At 39.2% G+C, this 15,762-nt stretch overlaps 1 protein-coding gene across 2 annotated transcripts in view; it reads left to right on the top strand.

The window, feature by feature from the left end:
• The window catches only part of PIK3C2A (phosphatidylinositol-4-phosphate 3-kinase catalytic subunit type 2 alpha), a 91,719-nt gene that overhangs the window by 30,811 nt on the left and 45,146 nt on the right, over positions 1–15,762 (top strand). For both annotated transcript variants that reach the window (XM_039533640.1, XM_039533642.1), the window contains exons 3-9: positions 1,567–1,667; positions 4,264–4,421; positions 6,098–6,218; positions 8,386–8,497; positions 9,698–9,777; positions 9,913–9,976; positions 13,551–13,694. In XM_039533640.1, coding sequence (XP_039389574.1) covers positions 1,567–1,667; positions 4,264–4,421; positions 6,098–6,218; positions 8,386–8,497; positions 9,698–9,777; positions 9,913–9,976; positions 13,551–13,694 — 780 coding nt within the window. The remainder of the gene's footprint in view (positions 1–1,566; positions 1,668–4,263; positions 4,422–6,097; positions 6,219–8,385; positions 8,498–9,697; positions 9,778–9,912; positions 9,977–13,550; positions 13,695–15,762) is intronic.

The raw sequence follows: 15,762 nt of genomic DNA, 5'->3' as shown, positions 1-15,762 counted from the left end.
CCTGGCCCATTCACCCCCACTCCCTGTCCCCAGCCCACCCCAGAACCCCTGCCCTGCACCGCCCCATCCAACACCTCCTCTTTCCTGACTCCCCCCCAATCTCTGCCCTGTCCAACTGCCCCTGGAACCTCCACCCCTGACTGCCCCCTGCCACCCCATCCAACCCCCCCTCCGGGCCCCGACCCCTATTCACACCCCTGCCCCCCAAGCCAAACTTCCCTGCCCTCTATCCAACCCGCTCTTTGCCCCCTTATCGCGCTGCTTTGGGCACTGGTGGCTGATGGAGCTGCAGCTGTGCTGCCTGACTGGAGCCAGCCACGTACCGCGCTGCACAGAGCACCGGGTCAGGCCGGGCTCTGCAGTTGCCCTGCCGCCCAGAGCATTGCACTGGTGGTGGAGCGAACTGAGGTTGCAGGGGAGGGGCTCCCGGGCCAGGAGCTCAGGGGCGGGGCAGGAGGATCCCGCGGGCCGTAGTTTGCCCACCTCTGATATAGCGTGTGTCCCAGTGTGAGAACTATTGAACTGGGAAGAGACAGACAGCAGTTGCTCAGGGTGTTTCTGGCTTGCATCTGGGCTGCAGTGGTGCTTTCTTCTTAGTAATGGGGCTGATTCAAACACTTCAATTTAAAAATTGCTGGAAATAAATCAGAATCTTCTGAACACAGTTGCCCTCAAAGACTGCAGTGTGGAGTCTCAGGGGTCATAGGGAGAGCACCACTAGAGCTCATACAGAATGCTGAAAGTTACTGATTTGTGACAGGTGCCATTCTTCTTACAGCCATTATACAATTCATTCTGCCCTCTGACTGACCAGGTGGAAGTTGTACCATGTAATAAAATAGAGAATAGACCTAATATCCTCTCTTGGCATTCCCCTAAAAAAATGGGATAGAAAGTACAAGACTGACTATCATTGTGTGCATGCAGTATCTGCTACATTTACTTAAGCCTGGCCTACACTTGGGGGGAGGGGAGAATCAATTTACGATATGCAACTTCAGCTACGAGAATAGCATAGCTGAAGTAGACATCTCGGATTGACTTACAATCACTCACTTTGCATCCTCGCGGCGTGGGATCGATGGCTGCTGCTCCCCTGTCGACTCCGCTTCCACCTCTCGCCCTGGTGGAGTTCCGGAGTCGATGGCAGAGCGATTGGGGTCAATTTATCCGCATCTGCACTAGACATGATAAATCGATCCCCGATAGATCAATCACTACCCGCCAATCTGGCGGGTAGTGCATTTGGAGAGTTAGATAGCTGTCTCATATCTTGGCTATAAACAGCTAAGCCAGATTCATGCTTCCATGAGTGTTGCCTTTCCAATTTGCTAATGTTGCAAAGAATCAGTTCTGATAATTTAAATTGATACAAAACCAAGTCAATCATAACAGAAACATTGATTTTCTTATTACATATGTTTGCTAATATCTGTAAATTCACATTTAATGTAGCTGAAATCTAGTTGGGACACAACATTGCTTTGAGGTTTGACTAGTGATCTGAAGGTTTATGGGAGTATGTTTTCAACCAGTTTAAAGTTTTGTTTTATCCTTTAACTGTAGCAAGACAGTGGGACCACTAGCCCGACAACAGAAAATGCACTTCTCCAAGATATTGAAGGGCGGAATCAAGAGCTGGCAGCTTTTTGTCAAGCAGTTACCAAGTAAGCAGTTACTGATTGCAAATTAATTCTCAAATAATTAAATGGTGGTGTTTGCTGTCCTCAGGTTGGAAATAAATATCAAAGTTCAAATATCATGAACTTCCAGTAATGTTCACAGGACTAGCCCTGCACACTTTGCTGCATTAAGCAAGCTTCAGTATGTCTTTCTCCTCACATCAGTCTGTTCTGTCCAACCCCTTTTCCTTTCTTTCGTTGGTGCATATTTTAACATTTTAGCATTGTTTTCTGTTAAGTAGTAAATGTCTCTTGCCTGCTTTTTTTCTTTTTGGTCTACTGATATGACTGAGTGTATTCTCTTCCTGTTCCCCTACACACATTTTTCTAAAGTACAGGTTTTTCTTTTCCTTCTTTGTCTCTCCTTTTCTATTCCTTGCTTTCACTTGGTTTTTTAATCTCTTCTCGAAGTTCTTAATTCTTACCTCTTCCCAATCAATTCCTCCCTTCTCACCCTCCCGACGAGCCCTGTCTCTACACTTGAAATGCATTCAGTCATTGTCGTTGTCCCCTGGCCCCAACTCCAGACACACAGGCTGCTGCCACCTCCTTCAGACAGGCATAAACTTCTTGAGGAAACATGTCCTTGGCCTTTTCCCTCCCGGGCAAGAGACTTGAAATCCAGGCTGACTGCAATGATCAAACCTCAACTTGTTCTCTAATCTAGTCTCTCACCAGGGAGAACGAGTTGTCTATTTCTGTTTATTACTGATATTGGAGAAAGAGGTATCTGGGAGCAGGGAGATGCTGCTCAAGGGGAGCAGAATAAAGCAAGGAGAATGTAAAGACCTAGGAGGAGAGAGAGACAAAGAGGAGGTAGTAAGGGAGGCTTTGTCTCTCTCTCCTCTTCTCACCCTTCTCCCCACCCCTTGCTTTTCTGCTGCTCCCTCAACCTTTCCTCTGTGACCAACTACATGATTTGCAGATAGGCTAGGGCAAGTCCTACATGTTCTTGAATCATTTAAGAAGTGGAACCCTGAATATTTGGTTTGTCTTAAGATCCTTACAATTTTGTATCTGTACTTCAAAGCAATCTCTGTTCTAGTTTGTTTTTGTGGACTGGATACTGCATGATTTCAGAGTCTGTTTGTTTGCTTTAAAACTATTCACAAGATCCTGAATATATTGTATTATTTGTAGGGATGTCTGTGTCTGTCTGTGAAAGATGCATCCAATTAGTCAACTAGTATTGCTTTGAATACTTCATTCGCTCTGGTCGCTCCATCTCAAAAGTGACAAAGTAGACAAAGGTCAAGAGAAAGATGACTAAAGGCATGGAATATTACTCTTCAGAGCAGGGACTGCTTTCTTTTGAATTTGGAAAGCACCTAGCACATTCTGGGTGCTATTATAATAGTGTAAGATTTTTCTGTATATTTAAATGCACTAAAATCAGGAATATTTAGTTTAAAGGAACTTAAGACCTAAAAAGTAATGAATGAGATAGAAGTTGTCGGTTGGTTGGTCATTTACTCCTTCTCCAAATACAAAAAGGGTGTATACCTTTATTTCATTGGGTAACTTTGTATTCTTTTTTCAGTTTTATTTACACAACTCATAATTAACCTGTGGAACTCACTGCTACAAGATACTGAGGCAAATTTTTTGAGTATTGGATAGGAATAAGAATGTTTTAAAATGTTAATTAAATATATCCGCTTCAAGACTTAAACCACTAACAGCTCTTCTGCAGGCTGCCATATAAGGGATTTCCATTTTTCTCTGAAGCATTTGTTGTTAGTCACAGTCAGGATACTTAACTACACAGGTAGGATACTTTGCTAGATAGACCAGTATAATTCCTCTGTTCCTAATGTCCTATAACATTGCTGTAATGTCAGCAAAAAGTTAGTGAGTAAATATTCTGCCTAATTCTTAATAGCATTTTTTGGTGGCTGCTTTTTACTGAAAATAAAGTTTACTTCTGAGAACATATTTTCTAACAAATGGGGGGAAAAAATTACATATACCCGGCTCTCATTAGCAATTTGGCTTACAAGACTTAAAAACAAAATGAGCTCCTTTCTTCCTCAAAGTTTTTTGCACTTAGCTTAGCTCCTTTTTATTGCTGCTTTATTTAAATTTCAGTGTTTTGAAATAATCGGATTTGAACAGTGTATGTCAGCAGTGCCAAAAGACTAAACATTTTAGAGTGCTTTGAGGACTTGTATTCCAAAAGTATTGGATTTTTTTAACTCTGAAAATTAGCTGTCTTATGCAGATGCTACAGTATAGTTTGCTCTTAAATTGTAACTTAAAGTTAAACGTGGAAATTCAGAACATCATGCAAATATCAAGATAATGGATATCAATGAGCTTAACATGTGAAAGTAATCTCTTGCTCCAGCCTACACACTAATTTTAAACTAGTTGCTCATCTGTTTGTTATGGGCAGTCTTGGGGTGCAAAGAGCAGACAAGTCAAATGTTTCTGTATCTACAGCTTAAATTAAGAATGAAAAAGCATTTTCAACTGCTTGTTGGCCTTTGGTACTACTTTCAGACAAGTCCACTGCAGTGCATGACAGACAAGGGACTTATACATAGAATATTTCATTAACTAAAACCCTCTTTGTTTACAGATTGAGGACCAACTTTCCCTACAACAATCAGCACACAAATCCAGGCTTTGTACTGAGTCCAGTCATGCTGCAAAGAAATATAAGTGGGGAGAATGCCAGTATCAAGGTTTCTATAGAAATTGAAGGATTCCAACAGCCAGTAACATTTACATGTGATGGTAAGTGTTTCCATTTTATAGTTCACAGTTCATTTTTGTAGTTCAACGGATTACTAATTTTTTTTAATGAGTTACTTATTCCTTTGAATTTAAGTGACTTCTGAAAGTCTTAATTATAAATATTGAGATGGCGCACTCATTCCAAACCTTACTTTTTTGGTACTTAATGCCTTTTTCATGGAAAATTTTCCTTTTGGACGTTTCTCATCCTAGTTGTGAATTAAATTTTATTTTTTATTCAAATGTATTTGAAAACACTGAAAAAGCTATTCAGACTTCCCTCAAAGCTGTTTGAGGCTGTCTACAGGGTCAGATAGACATCCTTGCATCATGTCATATCTGCTCACTTAAAGTTATTTTTGCGATTATAAGGGCTAGAGATTTTGACTTAAATGAATCATTTAGGTTTTGGAGCACATGATGGCAGTCATCAAAAAAGTATGGATTCAGCAAGACCCTTGCAAATCAGCCAAATTCAATCACAAACTGTGCTCTGGGAATTAAGGTCTAACCTGTCTTGAAGGCAGCAAAGGTTATGTCCCTTTTGGGGACAAGACTGCACGATATATTAAAAACTCAGATGTAAATATGGGTATTAACTTTTAGCTATCCTCGGTAAGGAAGTTAGGTGACAACTGCTGTTATCTGTCCTACCTGAACAAGCAGGAAATACTGAATGGCATGTGGAAGGAAAGAATCTGGGCAGCTAAGAATCTCTTTTCCCTGAGGGTTAATTATCTCATAGGCAGCAGGTTTAAAACGAATAAAAGGAAGTTCTTCTTCACGCAGCACACAGTCAACTTGTGGAACTCCTTACCTGAGGAGGTTGTGAAGGCTAGGACTATAACAGCGTTTAAAAGAGAACTAGATAAATTCATGGTGGTTAAGTCTATAAGTGGCTATTAGCCAGGATGGGTAAGGAATGGTGTCCCTAGCCTCTCTTCATCAGAAGATGGAGATGGATGGCAGGAGAGAGATCACTTGATCATTGCCTGTTAGGTTCACTCCCTCTGGGGCACCTGGCATTGGCCATTGTCGGTAGACAGATACTGGGCTAGATGGACCTTTGGTCTGACACGGTACGGCCATTCTTATGTTCATAAGAAAATGGGTGTCAGAGCACTCCCCTCGTGTTCTACTCTGCAGTAGCTGAAACTGTAGACGCCTAGAATTTTTACATCCTTCACAAATGCCAAACTACACTGCTGTTGTAGCTGCTACATTAGGCAACTCAGAATGAGAACATATGGAACCTCAACTTCCTGTATTGGTTTCCACCAGCATATGGATATTTCCACTGTGAATAATAGACTCTTCTGCGAGATATGAGAGAGCGGGTGCTTTCCTTGCTATAGAGCAGGAGTTCGCAAACTTGGTTCACGGCTTGTTCAGAGTAAGCCTCTGGCAGGCCACGAGACGCTTTGTTTACCAGGTGCAGCTGCTCGTAGCTCCCAGTGGCCACGGTTCGCCATTCCTGGCCAATGGGAGCTGCGGAAAGCGGTTGCTTTCTATGTTATCTGTCAGAGCCGTTTCCTGGTCCCTTAGTAACATACTTAATTTTCTTCCATTAAAGTTGGGTCTAAACCAGTGTTCCAGTACAATAAGGATTCCTGTTTGAGATGAAAATTACTGTGTGGTGTGTGTTTGGTTTGTTTTTTTGTTTTTTTTAAAAACAGTGAGTTCTCCTGTCGAGCTTATAATAATGCAGGCACTTTGCTGGGTACATGATGACTTGAATGAAGTGGACATTAGCAGCTATATCCTGAAAGTCTGTGGTCAAGAAGAAGTTCTACAGAAGTAAGCCAACTTAATTTTTATTAATGTTTAACTGTCACTCAGTTCAGAACAGTTACTAGAAAATCTATCCATCATTAAATGTGTAAAAGTAAATTTGCAAAATTTGAATTTAATTGAATATTAGAATTTGAATATTACTACTTTTCCTTTGTAATGGGGGGGCACAGGGGAGGAAGTGTGTGTGCATAGGTACTATGTCCCTGCAGATTCATTAATCTGGAAACTGGCTTCTCTGTTCTAGCATGTATTAGCCTTTTGTGCTCTACTACATCATATGATGATCAGTTCCCATTTCTATATTCATTCCACTCTCCTCATGAGAGTAATCTTTCAAAAGTTACACTGGTCTTTGAGCTTCTTCTAGCTTGGTTACAGTAGCTGTTGTGTGACTGACTGAAGTGGGGATGAGAGTCGTGGGGGGGGGTGGCATTTAAAAAGCTATAGAATTTTAAAGTTGCTTGAGTACCGCACTGCATTTCAAAACTGTTAATTACCTCTTTTCCTGTTCAGCAAATAAATGAGACAACATTTTTAGGTCTCAGTATGTCCGCTCTTCCCTGCACTGAATTCACTTTTTAACTTTATATAAATCACCTTATTTGCCTCTCCAGGGCTAGTTTTCACACTTCAGCTCATATTCATTCTCTTACCTGAACTTCCTGTTTTCTGAGCCTTCTTCATTAGAAACTGATGGTGGTGGATAAAGTGCTGATTTAAGCAATAGGCTGTCAGATCATAAGGGATTGAACGAAGTTCACACTTGCTTCAAGTTCAGTAAAAGCTAACTTCGGGGTTTGGAAGGTTGCCTTGTAATGAGAATCCTGTTTCCATTAAGGCTGTTTTCACGATCCTGGACTCTGATGAACATCTTGCAAATCTTGTCATGCGTTGGATCATGGTATAGAAATGGAAGTGATGTTATATCAGTTGTTTTGGAGTTTGTAGCTGACACCCATTTTCTTATGAACATAAGAATGGCCGTACCTACTCACTTTAAAAAAAAATAAAAGTACTGTGGAGGATTAGACTGAGTAAGGAGGCCTACTCATCAAAATACAAGGCACATTTGCATTCTTTATTGATGGTAGATTCTAGTTACATGTATATATTGTCATTTGGGAAAATTAAGCCAAAACATTTTTCCTATTCTGCCTTTAACAGGCTTTAGTCCTTTTTCCTAAATTGCCTTCTCGCCTCTCTTGAGGCTAATATATAAGGATTCCCCCCCCCCCCCCCCCGAGTGACCTTTTTACTTCTGAATGCTCTTTCAAATGCGATGTGGAACACACTTGGAAAACTTACGTAGTCATTTCTAATCTATCATAGACAAGTAGTATTTTGGGCTGTTTCTGGGTTCATAACCAAGGGAAACACCTCATTGCACAAGAGAAAAGTAGGAGGAAATTAAACTGGGGGTTAGAGAATCTTTTGCATTCTGTGGTGTGACTGGGGTTCTCAAATTCTTCATGGATTGAAAGAAAAAAATTCAACAACCAAATTCTCCTTTGTTTCAAATCTGTGAAGAAGGCTTTGTAACTGGAATTTCTTGCTTCTCTTTGTGGATAAGAATTTTAAAGAGACTTGTGTTGTATGGGATCTGTTTCCTGTTAATATCTGAGCATATGCTGGGATCCCATATCCTGCAAAGTAAGGTAACTTGAAAAGTTTCCTAGAAATCTGTCTCTTCCTCATCTAAATCATGTGGTGAATGAGAGTGCTTGTATGCAGGCTTCTAGGGTCTTTGACTATAGTGAGAGAATAACATAGTTTTCAGCTGCTATTCAGATGTCAGCAACCTGGTAAATGAATCTGTAGGCACAGAAGGAATTGATTTTTAAATCAGAATTAAAATGTACTCTTAAATACTTTTTTGGAATTGGCGGTTGACCATGCACACTACTGGAATTCTATAAATTGCTAAATTTTAAGACCACCTACATCCTGTGGCAGTCTTAATTCTCTTCAGCGGCTGAAAATTCAGAGATGTTCTGCAGGACTAATGCTGAATCAAGATATTAATGTCTAACCTAGATCTTTGAAAATAACAAAGCATTTCTAAAGGATGAGGACTCAGACAGGGCTATCTTGAATATTTGAGTGCTGCTTGAAAAACATTTTTTGCATATTTTGAAATGGCGGGTAACTACACTATTCATTCATTTAACAGTAAGCACTGTGTAGGAAGTCATGAATACATTCAGAACTGTCGAAAATGGGATGCAGAGATTAAACTGCAGCTCTTGACCCATAGTGTAGTATGCAGAGATCTGGCACGAACAGTAAGTACAAATTAAACTTCCAGTTATAATAATCCTGACTTTTTATATTGCTGAAACTGTGTATGTAATGTTGCCATGCTGGAAGGGGAAGGTGGAATATACCTCCAAATGGTGGTTTAAAAAAAAAATCCAAAAAGGATTTACAAATCTATATAATCTCTTAAACCTCTGGATTGGATTTTGAGAGCATAAGAAAAAACAACCAAGGTTTTTTATGGTCTTTATATGCTTGCTGACACGTTTAAAGGGGATGGAAGTGGTGGTCAGTTAGTGATCTGATTGACACACAACTTTGTTACATGAGTAACAGACTGTAGTTAATCCACATAGTGTTGTGCTTGACTTTCTCCTCTGAATAGAGGAAATACATTAAATACGTATGGATCACTGTACCACTTTAGACTAACTTTTCAGGTGGGAATTGATGTTTGTGTAGGAGTGAGTAGAGATGGGGCTGGTCTTTTTCTACTGTCCTCTTTCTGAGTTAGGAAACCTCCCCACCACTGCTCTCCCACCCACCCCAACCAAGAAGAAAGCAGTGCTATTGAATAAGGCTGATTACTATTTGCAGAAATTAAGCCAATTACACAAACAGCACCACTTCCACTTGCAGGATTCCACTGAGGGCAGGTCATGAATAACTGAATACTAAACTGGCTCTCATGAAAAGTAGACTCTAAGAATCCCTCAAGTCCAATTGTTTTGTGGAAAATCTATATTCCAAAGTGTCTTGCAAATTTTTGGCTTATATTTATAGAAGAAAAGAATGGTCATCTGGCTAAAGCACACACCAGAAGAGAGATCTGGACTTCTCTGTGACTCTAGGAAACGGAGGCACAGAGGGGTCTATCTGTACTTGCCTACCTTAAAGGGATGTTGAGGTTTCATTTATGTTTTCAAACTGCTTTGAGGGCCTCAGATGGAAAATATTTTTGCAGTGGGAGCTGCTGGATGTAATCAGTGGGAATTGCTGGGTGCTCAGTGTTTCTGAGAATTGAGTCACTTAAGTGCTTTAAATATGGATTTAGCAGCGTAACTTTAGGCATCCATTTTTAAATATCTTGGCCCAGTTGCTTTTTACAGTCTTTGCATCTAAAAATATTGTATCTAAAATACTTGTTTACATTTATAACTTGAATGAAGGGAACCATTTTTTCATGTTAAATACTGACTGAATTACCAATATTTTCTCATTACTAGGAAGAAGATGATAGGACACCTACAAATTTAACAAAACACCTCTACAAAACAGAAAAGCCTTTCAGAGAAAATATTTCAAGGTAACTGTATGTAATGTACAGCCTTCATGATCAAGTCGTCGTCTGCTAAATTTTCAAACAATTTATTATATTTGCCTTTTAATGAGAAGGTGGTATATAGTATGAACTTGTACAGTAATTAATCATGTATTCCAGGCATTCTGTTGAAGAGCTCCTAGAGGCTTACCATATTCAAACTGACATGGTTCTTAAAAACGAGGTAAGAGACCCTTTTTTCTAGAACAAATTCTCCTTCAAATAGTGCTATACTAAAGCTTGCATAAGAATGATCTTGTAGTCTTTATATGCGTCTTAACTCAACTTCTTGTATTGAGAGAGTTACAAAAACACTAATGGCATTTAAACCAAGAACTAACAAGGTCTTTCAGTTCTCCCTGTTAAAATCAGCTCCCAAGCTCTAGGCTTTCAGATCTCCTTTCATGTCTCTCTTCCTCATCACACACAACTAAAATAATTGGTCATCTAACCATAAGGGTAAATGGTGTGGTTTTCCAAGCGTTGCGTGCCAAGTAATTTTATCCCCTAAAGTGCTAAAAATGTATAGCCTGTAGCCGAAGGCGGCACACAAGCTGATTTTTCAGTGGCACTCATGCTGCCCGGGGCCTGGTCCGGGGAGCTCTGCATTTTAATTTAATTTTAAATGAAGCTTCTTAAGCATTTTAAAAACCTTATTTACTTTATATTAAAGACTGTTATAAGAAAGAGACCTTCTAAAAATGTTAAAATGTATTACCAGCACGCAAAACCTTAAATCAGAGTGAATAAATGAAGACTCGGCACACCACTTTTGAAAGGTTGCCGACCCCTGGCCTAGAGAAGTAAGGGCAATAGACCAGATCTTAATGATTGTATCTCATTGCCAGTTCAGAGATGTGACACCTCCCATTATTTTAGTCCTTTATGGCTCTTACCATTCCTTAGAGGACAGCATGACTAAAGAAAAGCAAAATACTCATACTTGCTAACTATGGAAAAACTGAATCCTATGAAACTGAAGAAAGTATTTAACTTGGTTATTTAGACGGTAGTTAAAGAATTACTCATTTATAAGAGCAATGTTTTTCTTAAACTCATCAACTCACTGTAGGGAACAGTCTTGAAACAGGCAACTTAATTAAAATTGAGAGTCTTGTACTCAAATTAAATCCTTCTGTTTCGTTTTGTTTACTAAGATTAGATTATTCCTGGAGAGAGAGAAGCTAAACAATCTTTTACTTAACAGGAGAAACAGTTAGTATCTTAAACGACAATAGTATTTACATATCACCTTAAAATAAATTTAAGGTTATAACAACACTAATCTACTGATAGTGCTTTTACACACTCGGGCTCACCACTAGTGTTGAATTCTTGGTGGTGATGTCATATTGCAATGCTGAACTGGAAGATAATTTCTTGATGCAGCATGGTGGCTTCTTTGCTCTTTGGTGTCTTAGCTGTCTTTTTGCTGCTTGTTTGCTGGCTTGAATGAGATGAGGTGGATGAGATGAAGCTAAGAAGAATGCCAAGAGCTAGTATCCAAATTCTTGGCTTTCATAGCCTTAGGATCAAAGAGGCACCTCTTTCAGGGGCATGACTGGACCCAAATATATTCCGTTGACAGCTTTATTGGCCCAGTTATATGTGAGGACTTTGGTAGCATATGCATTCTGGGAATGTGTAAGCAACAGGGTTGTAATTCAACTTTATGGTTCTATCAGAATTTAATAAGAGTCAAAATTCCATTTTAAATCCAGATTACAGCTGGGTTTTTTCTGTTAAAAATATTTCTTAAATTTAAATGATTCTTAACCATTTATTGATAAGTTTAAAGACTATCAAAGAAGGTATTGAATTTTCTTCATCTTTGGAGTAGTTGTTCTTACCTTTCTGAGCTTGGTGAACAAGTTGCTTAGGCCTTGCCAGATAACTAATTCCGTAAACAATGTAAATACTTTTTATGTTCAAATACCTTGATATTAATGGTTAACAAGCTAAGTGGATTCCATATTTTCCTCACTCTATGGAAGATTTCTAAAAGGGGTTGTCTGCCTTTTTTCCACCTGTAAAAAGCTGTTCCTCTGTGGGATCGTAACACTGTACTGGCTTCCCTCATGGGACCTCCGTTTGAGCACTTAGCAACTTGTTCCCTGTCCTTCCTTTTGCCAAAAGTCTCTCTTTTTATTGTTATATTCACAAGGAGAGTAAGTGAACTGCAGGCCCTAATGGCCTGGCCACTATACACAGTTTTTTCAAAGTCAGGGTGTCCTTCAGACCACGCCCAAAATTTATCTAAAGTGGTTTCACAGTTTCACCTTAACCAATCAGTAAACTTACCTGTATCTTTTTCCTAAGCCTCATTTGAATGCAGATGAGCAGCACATTGATTTGTTGGTTGTATGATGATCCTTGGTGTTCTATCCGAAAAGCACTAAACTTTTGTGCATCACTTCAACTTCGTGTCTGAGTGGATCAGAAGAGGGGTCAGGCACACAGATGATTTCCACATGGATTACGTCCTTTATTATGACAGCGTGTGGGCTAGCTCAGACTACACCTCCCCAATAGATTGATTCATTTGATGAGAACCTAGGCAGCTTCAGTCGTGTTTCTCAGTGATGTCTGTATTGGACACATGCAGGGCCACTACCTGGTCTTCCGTGCATATTTTTACCAAGCACTATGCTATTACAACTATCTGTAGATCAGATGCAAGCTTTGGACAGGCAGTTCTTCAGTTGTTTTAAGTAGACACTGAGCCCCACCTCCTTCCATTACTGCTTGACTCACTTGAGTGAAATACATGTCTGTAAGTACTCAAAGAAAAATGATCTACTTGTGCTGTAATTGTTCTTTGAGAAGTGGGTGCAGATGTGTATTCCATAATCAACTCTCCATCCCTTCTGCATCAGTCTCCAGTTTTGGCTTTCAGTGTGAAAGAATTGAGTGGGGTTGGGACAGTACTGCCGATAAGTACACCGGGGAGAGGCTATGAGGGTTCAAAAAGGCATGTGTGCTGCCATGACGGTTACTACTAAGCCAAGTTCTCCAGCATGCACGCATGTGTCTACTTGATCTTCAGTTACATAGTCACTATTCTCACTCTGGTCTCAATCACTGCCCAATTTTGATAGTGGATGAGGCAAGGCTGTAAGAAGCTAGTGTGGAGCACTTCTGTCTTGCAAAAATTTTGGTGTGATGATTGAGGTAAGGTTTCTGCAGACCATTACCTCAATAAGAAGAGAGGTTAAAAAGTGTAAAGTCTGAAGCATGGAGCCACACAAACAATGATAAGTCTGCGTTTGAACAGAATCATTGTTTACTCATACTATTCCTCCTTCACATTGAATCACACTCCATTGGAGCCAATGGATTTACATGAGCTGAAGATTTGGTCCTAATTGTCTCTGTACCATGAAATATAGATGTAAAAGGAAGATATGACTAGAAATCTTGCAAGCTCTTTCTGGGAGGGGATATACTAGGATCCATACCAGGCCTGTGATTCATACCTTGGTAAATGAGCCATAAGCAGTTTAATTCAAGGAAAATTTTTTGACTTCAACTTTATAAGTTGATGTCAACTCATATATGATTTCAAAACCATAAGTTTTTAAACTAAAAATCAACTTTTTAGTGGAACTGAATAGCTATATCTGTAGATAATGTCCAAAACTGTGTTTTTTCTGACTTCCCCTCCTTTTTTTTTTTTTGTTTTTGGACTGCGGCAGTCTCAATTTCTGCAAACACAATCAAAATTCTTCCTTTCTTTGTCTGTGTACTTTTCTCACTAGAACCAACAGAAAGCAGTAGATCATGTAATCAAGGCTGTAAGAAAAATCTGTTATGCACTGGATGGAGTAGAAACTCAAGCAATAACAGACTCTGTAAAGAAGCTGAGGAGGGCTGTTAATCTTCCAAGGAGTAAAAGTCCTGAGGTAAGCATGTTGATCATGTGAACTTGAACGCATTGTATCAATGGCATTCTGATAAAATACTTCTATCAGTATTTATTAAAAAGTTTCAGAGTGGTAGCCATGTTAGTCTGTACCAGCATAAACAACGAGGAGTCCTTGTGGCACCTTAGAGACTAACAAATTTATTTGGGCATAAGCTTTTGTGGGCTAGCCCTCTAAGGTGCCACAAGGACGCCTCGTTTTTATTAAAAAGTTATTTCAGACGCAGTGATAACTGAAACCTCCTACAATATTTCTTAGTAGGGTTGATTTTTAAAAATAAAGTTTAAAGGGACACTTCTACCAAATGTGAAAGGCTTGATTAAAAAATTCCCTCTTCAGTGTGTTCAAAAGAATATTTGATGGTGAACTTTTGGCATCCTCTATTTAAATAAATGTTTTTGAAATTACTGAGAGTGATATTTTCACATATGTGGGTACAATACAAGAACCTGAGACTGTGCTGCGTGGACTTGTGCATGGCAGTGGGTGCACTAAATTTGAATGAAGCTTTAATGATTAGTTCATGCCCTTCTGCAGTGATAGGAACTTCTCTTCCTTTCTTATGAGCAATGATCAGCGTTCTTGTCTGTAGTGTGTAAAACTACCAATTGCACTTCAAAACTCCATCTTCTCTGAATATTGAATCCAGGACCAAAGATGCTCCTAAATGATGCAAATTCTCATCCAAAAGCCACCTTAATTGACCAGTTTGTTTCCGTGAAGTTGGCTTACTTTTTGACAAGATCTGACTTAGCTATACCAAAAGGGGATCTTTATTAGAAGGAAAATGTTTGGTTTGGTTTGGTTTGTTTGCTTTTGTCAGAAAGGAATAAAACTCTGCCAAAAACGTAAAAGCCAGAGTCTTGCAGAGCTGTGCCTTTTGCTGTCCCACCGCTAATATCATACTGGCACCAACCTTCCTGGATTCACCATTGTGATGGCGATAGTATTTGTAAATTGGTTGTGAGATGTATACTTAAATTTCACCAATCAGTTATCAAATGTAAACTTCTCAGGCACTATAACAGCCTAAACAGTGAGTCATAGACAGTCCCCTTCAGACTGCTTCTGAAAAGTAAAATTTGGCCTGGAAGTGTAGAAAATCTGCATTAAAAATGTCTGTGCTCCACGGAATGTCACAGAAAAACAAAGTTACTCCAAACCTTACTGGATCAGTTTCCAAAATTTCTTTGATCCATAGCCTAAAAGAAAACTTTGAAAATGAATGTGGTCTTCAGAATGTAAAAATCCTCACATATAGAGTGTGGAATCACGATTTCATAATAACTTGGTGTACTTCAGTAATCTGTTTTAATATAAAAAAAATCTTCTATTTGTTTCTTGTTGCAATAAATATTTACTTAGATTACCCTTGTTAAAGATAAGTGAAATTCACTTCTGGAGAAGGAAAAAAATTGCATTTAATTGGAATTCTCTAATAGTCTCCATCGAAACTCTACATTCAATGTTTAGCAGTTGCCACAAGTCAAGGGGTAACAATAAACAGTAGATCTTTGGATAAAAATATACATACAATTATGTTGTTGTAATGCTTGGTGTGTGTGTATATAGCACTTGTCGTCCCAGGTTTTTTGAGTGTTTTATAAATAATGTGGAGACATGGCAGCCTCTGTGAGTGAAAATATAATTAGCTCTTTTGTGGAAACTGATTTTCCAAGCTTTAAGATCTTTTGATAACTACAAGGTGCTTAGGTTTTATCTATATTTATAATCTAAATTGTGTTTCTTGACACTCCTATGAGGTAGGCATGAGGTGTATAAGATTCACTTCATCCATGTCTTAAATTTAGCTGTCTCTGGGATCAGTTGTCAGTTATTTAATCATTTATAGTCTCTTTACCTGATTTAGGACAAGAAGTTAAAATAAAGTTTTAGTTTAGTGTAGACTAAGGGAGAACTTGCATGGTGAGCGTTTATTAGAGTTGGAATTTGACCAGCAAGCCCTCATTCATTTTGTCTAGGCATGTGAAATTCCTGTGCATTTTAGTCCCAATTTCTGCAGCCCAGTATCTTCCACCATTCTGGA

The sequence above is a fragment of the Mauremys reevesii genome, linkage group 4 (genome assembly GCF_016161935.1).
Source record: "Mauremys reevesii isolate NIE-2019 linkage group 4, ASM1616193v1, whole genome shotgun sequence".
NCBI lineage: Eukaryota > Metazoa > Chordata > Testudines > Geoemydidae > Mauremys > Mauremys reevesii.
Note: the sequence above shows the minus strand (reverse complement) of the source record. Positions and strands in the feature narration are given on the sequence as shown.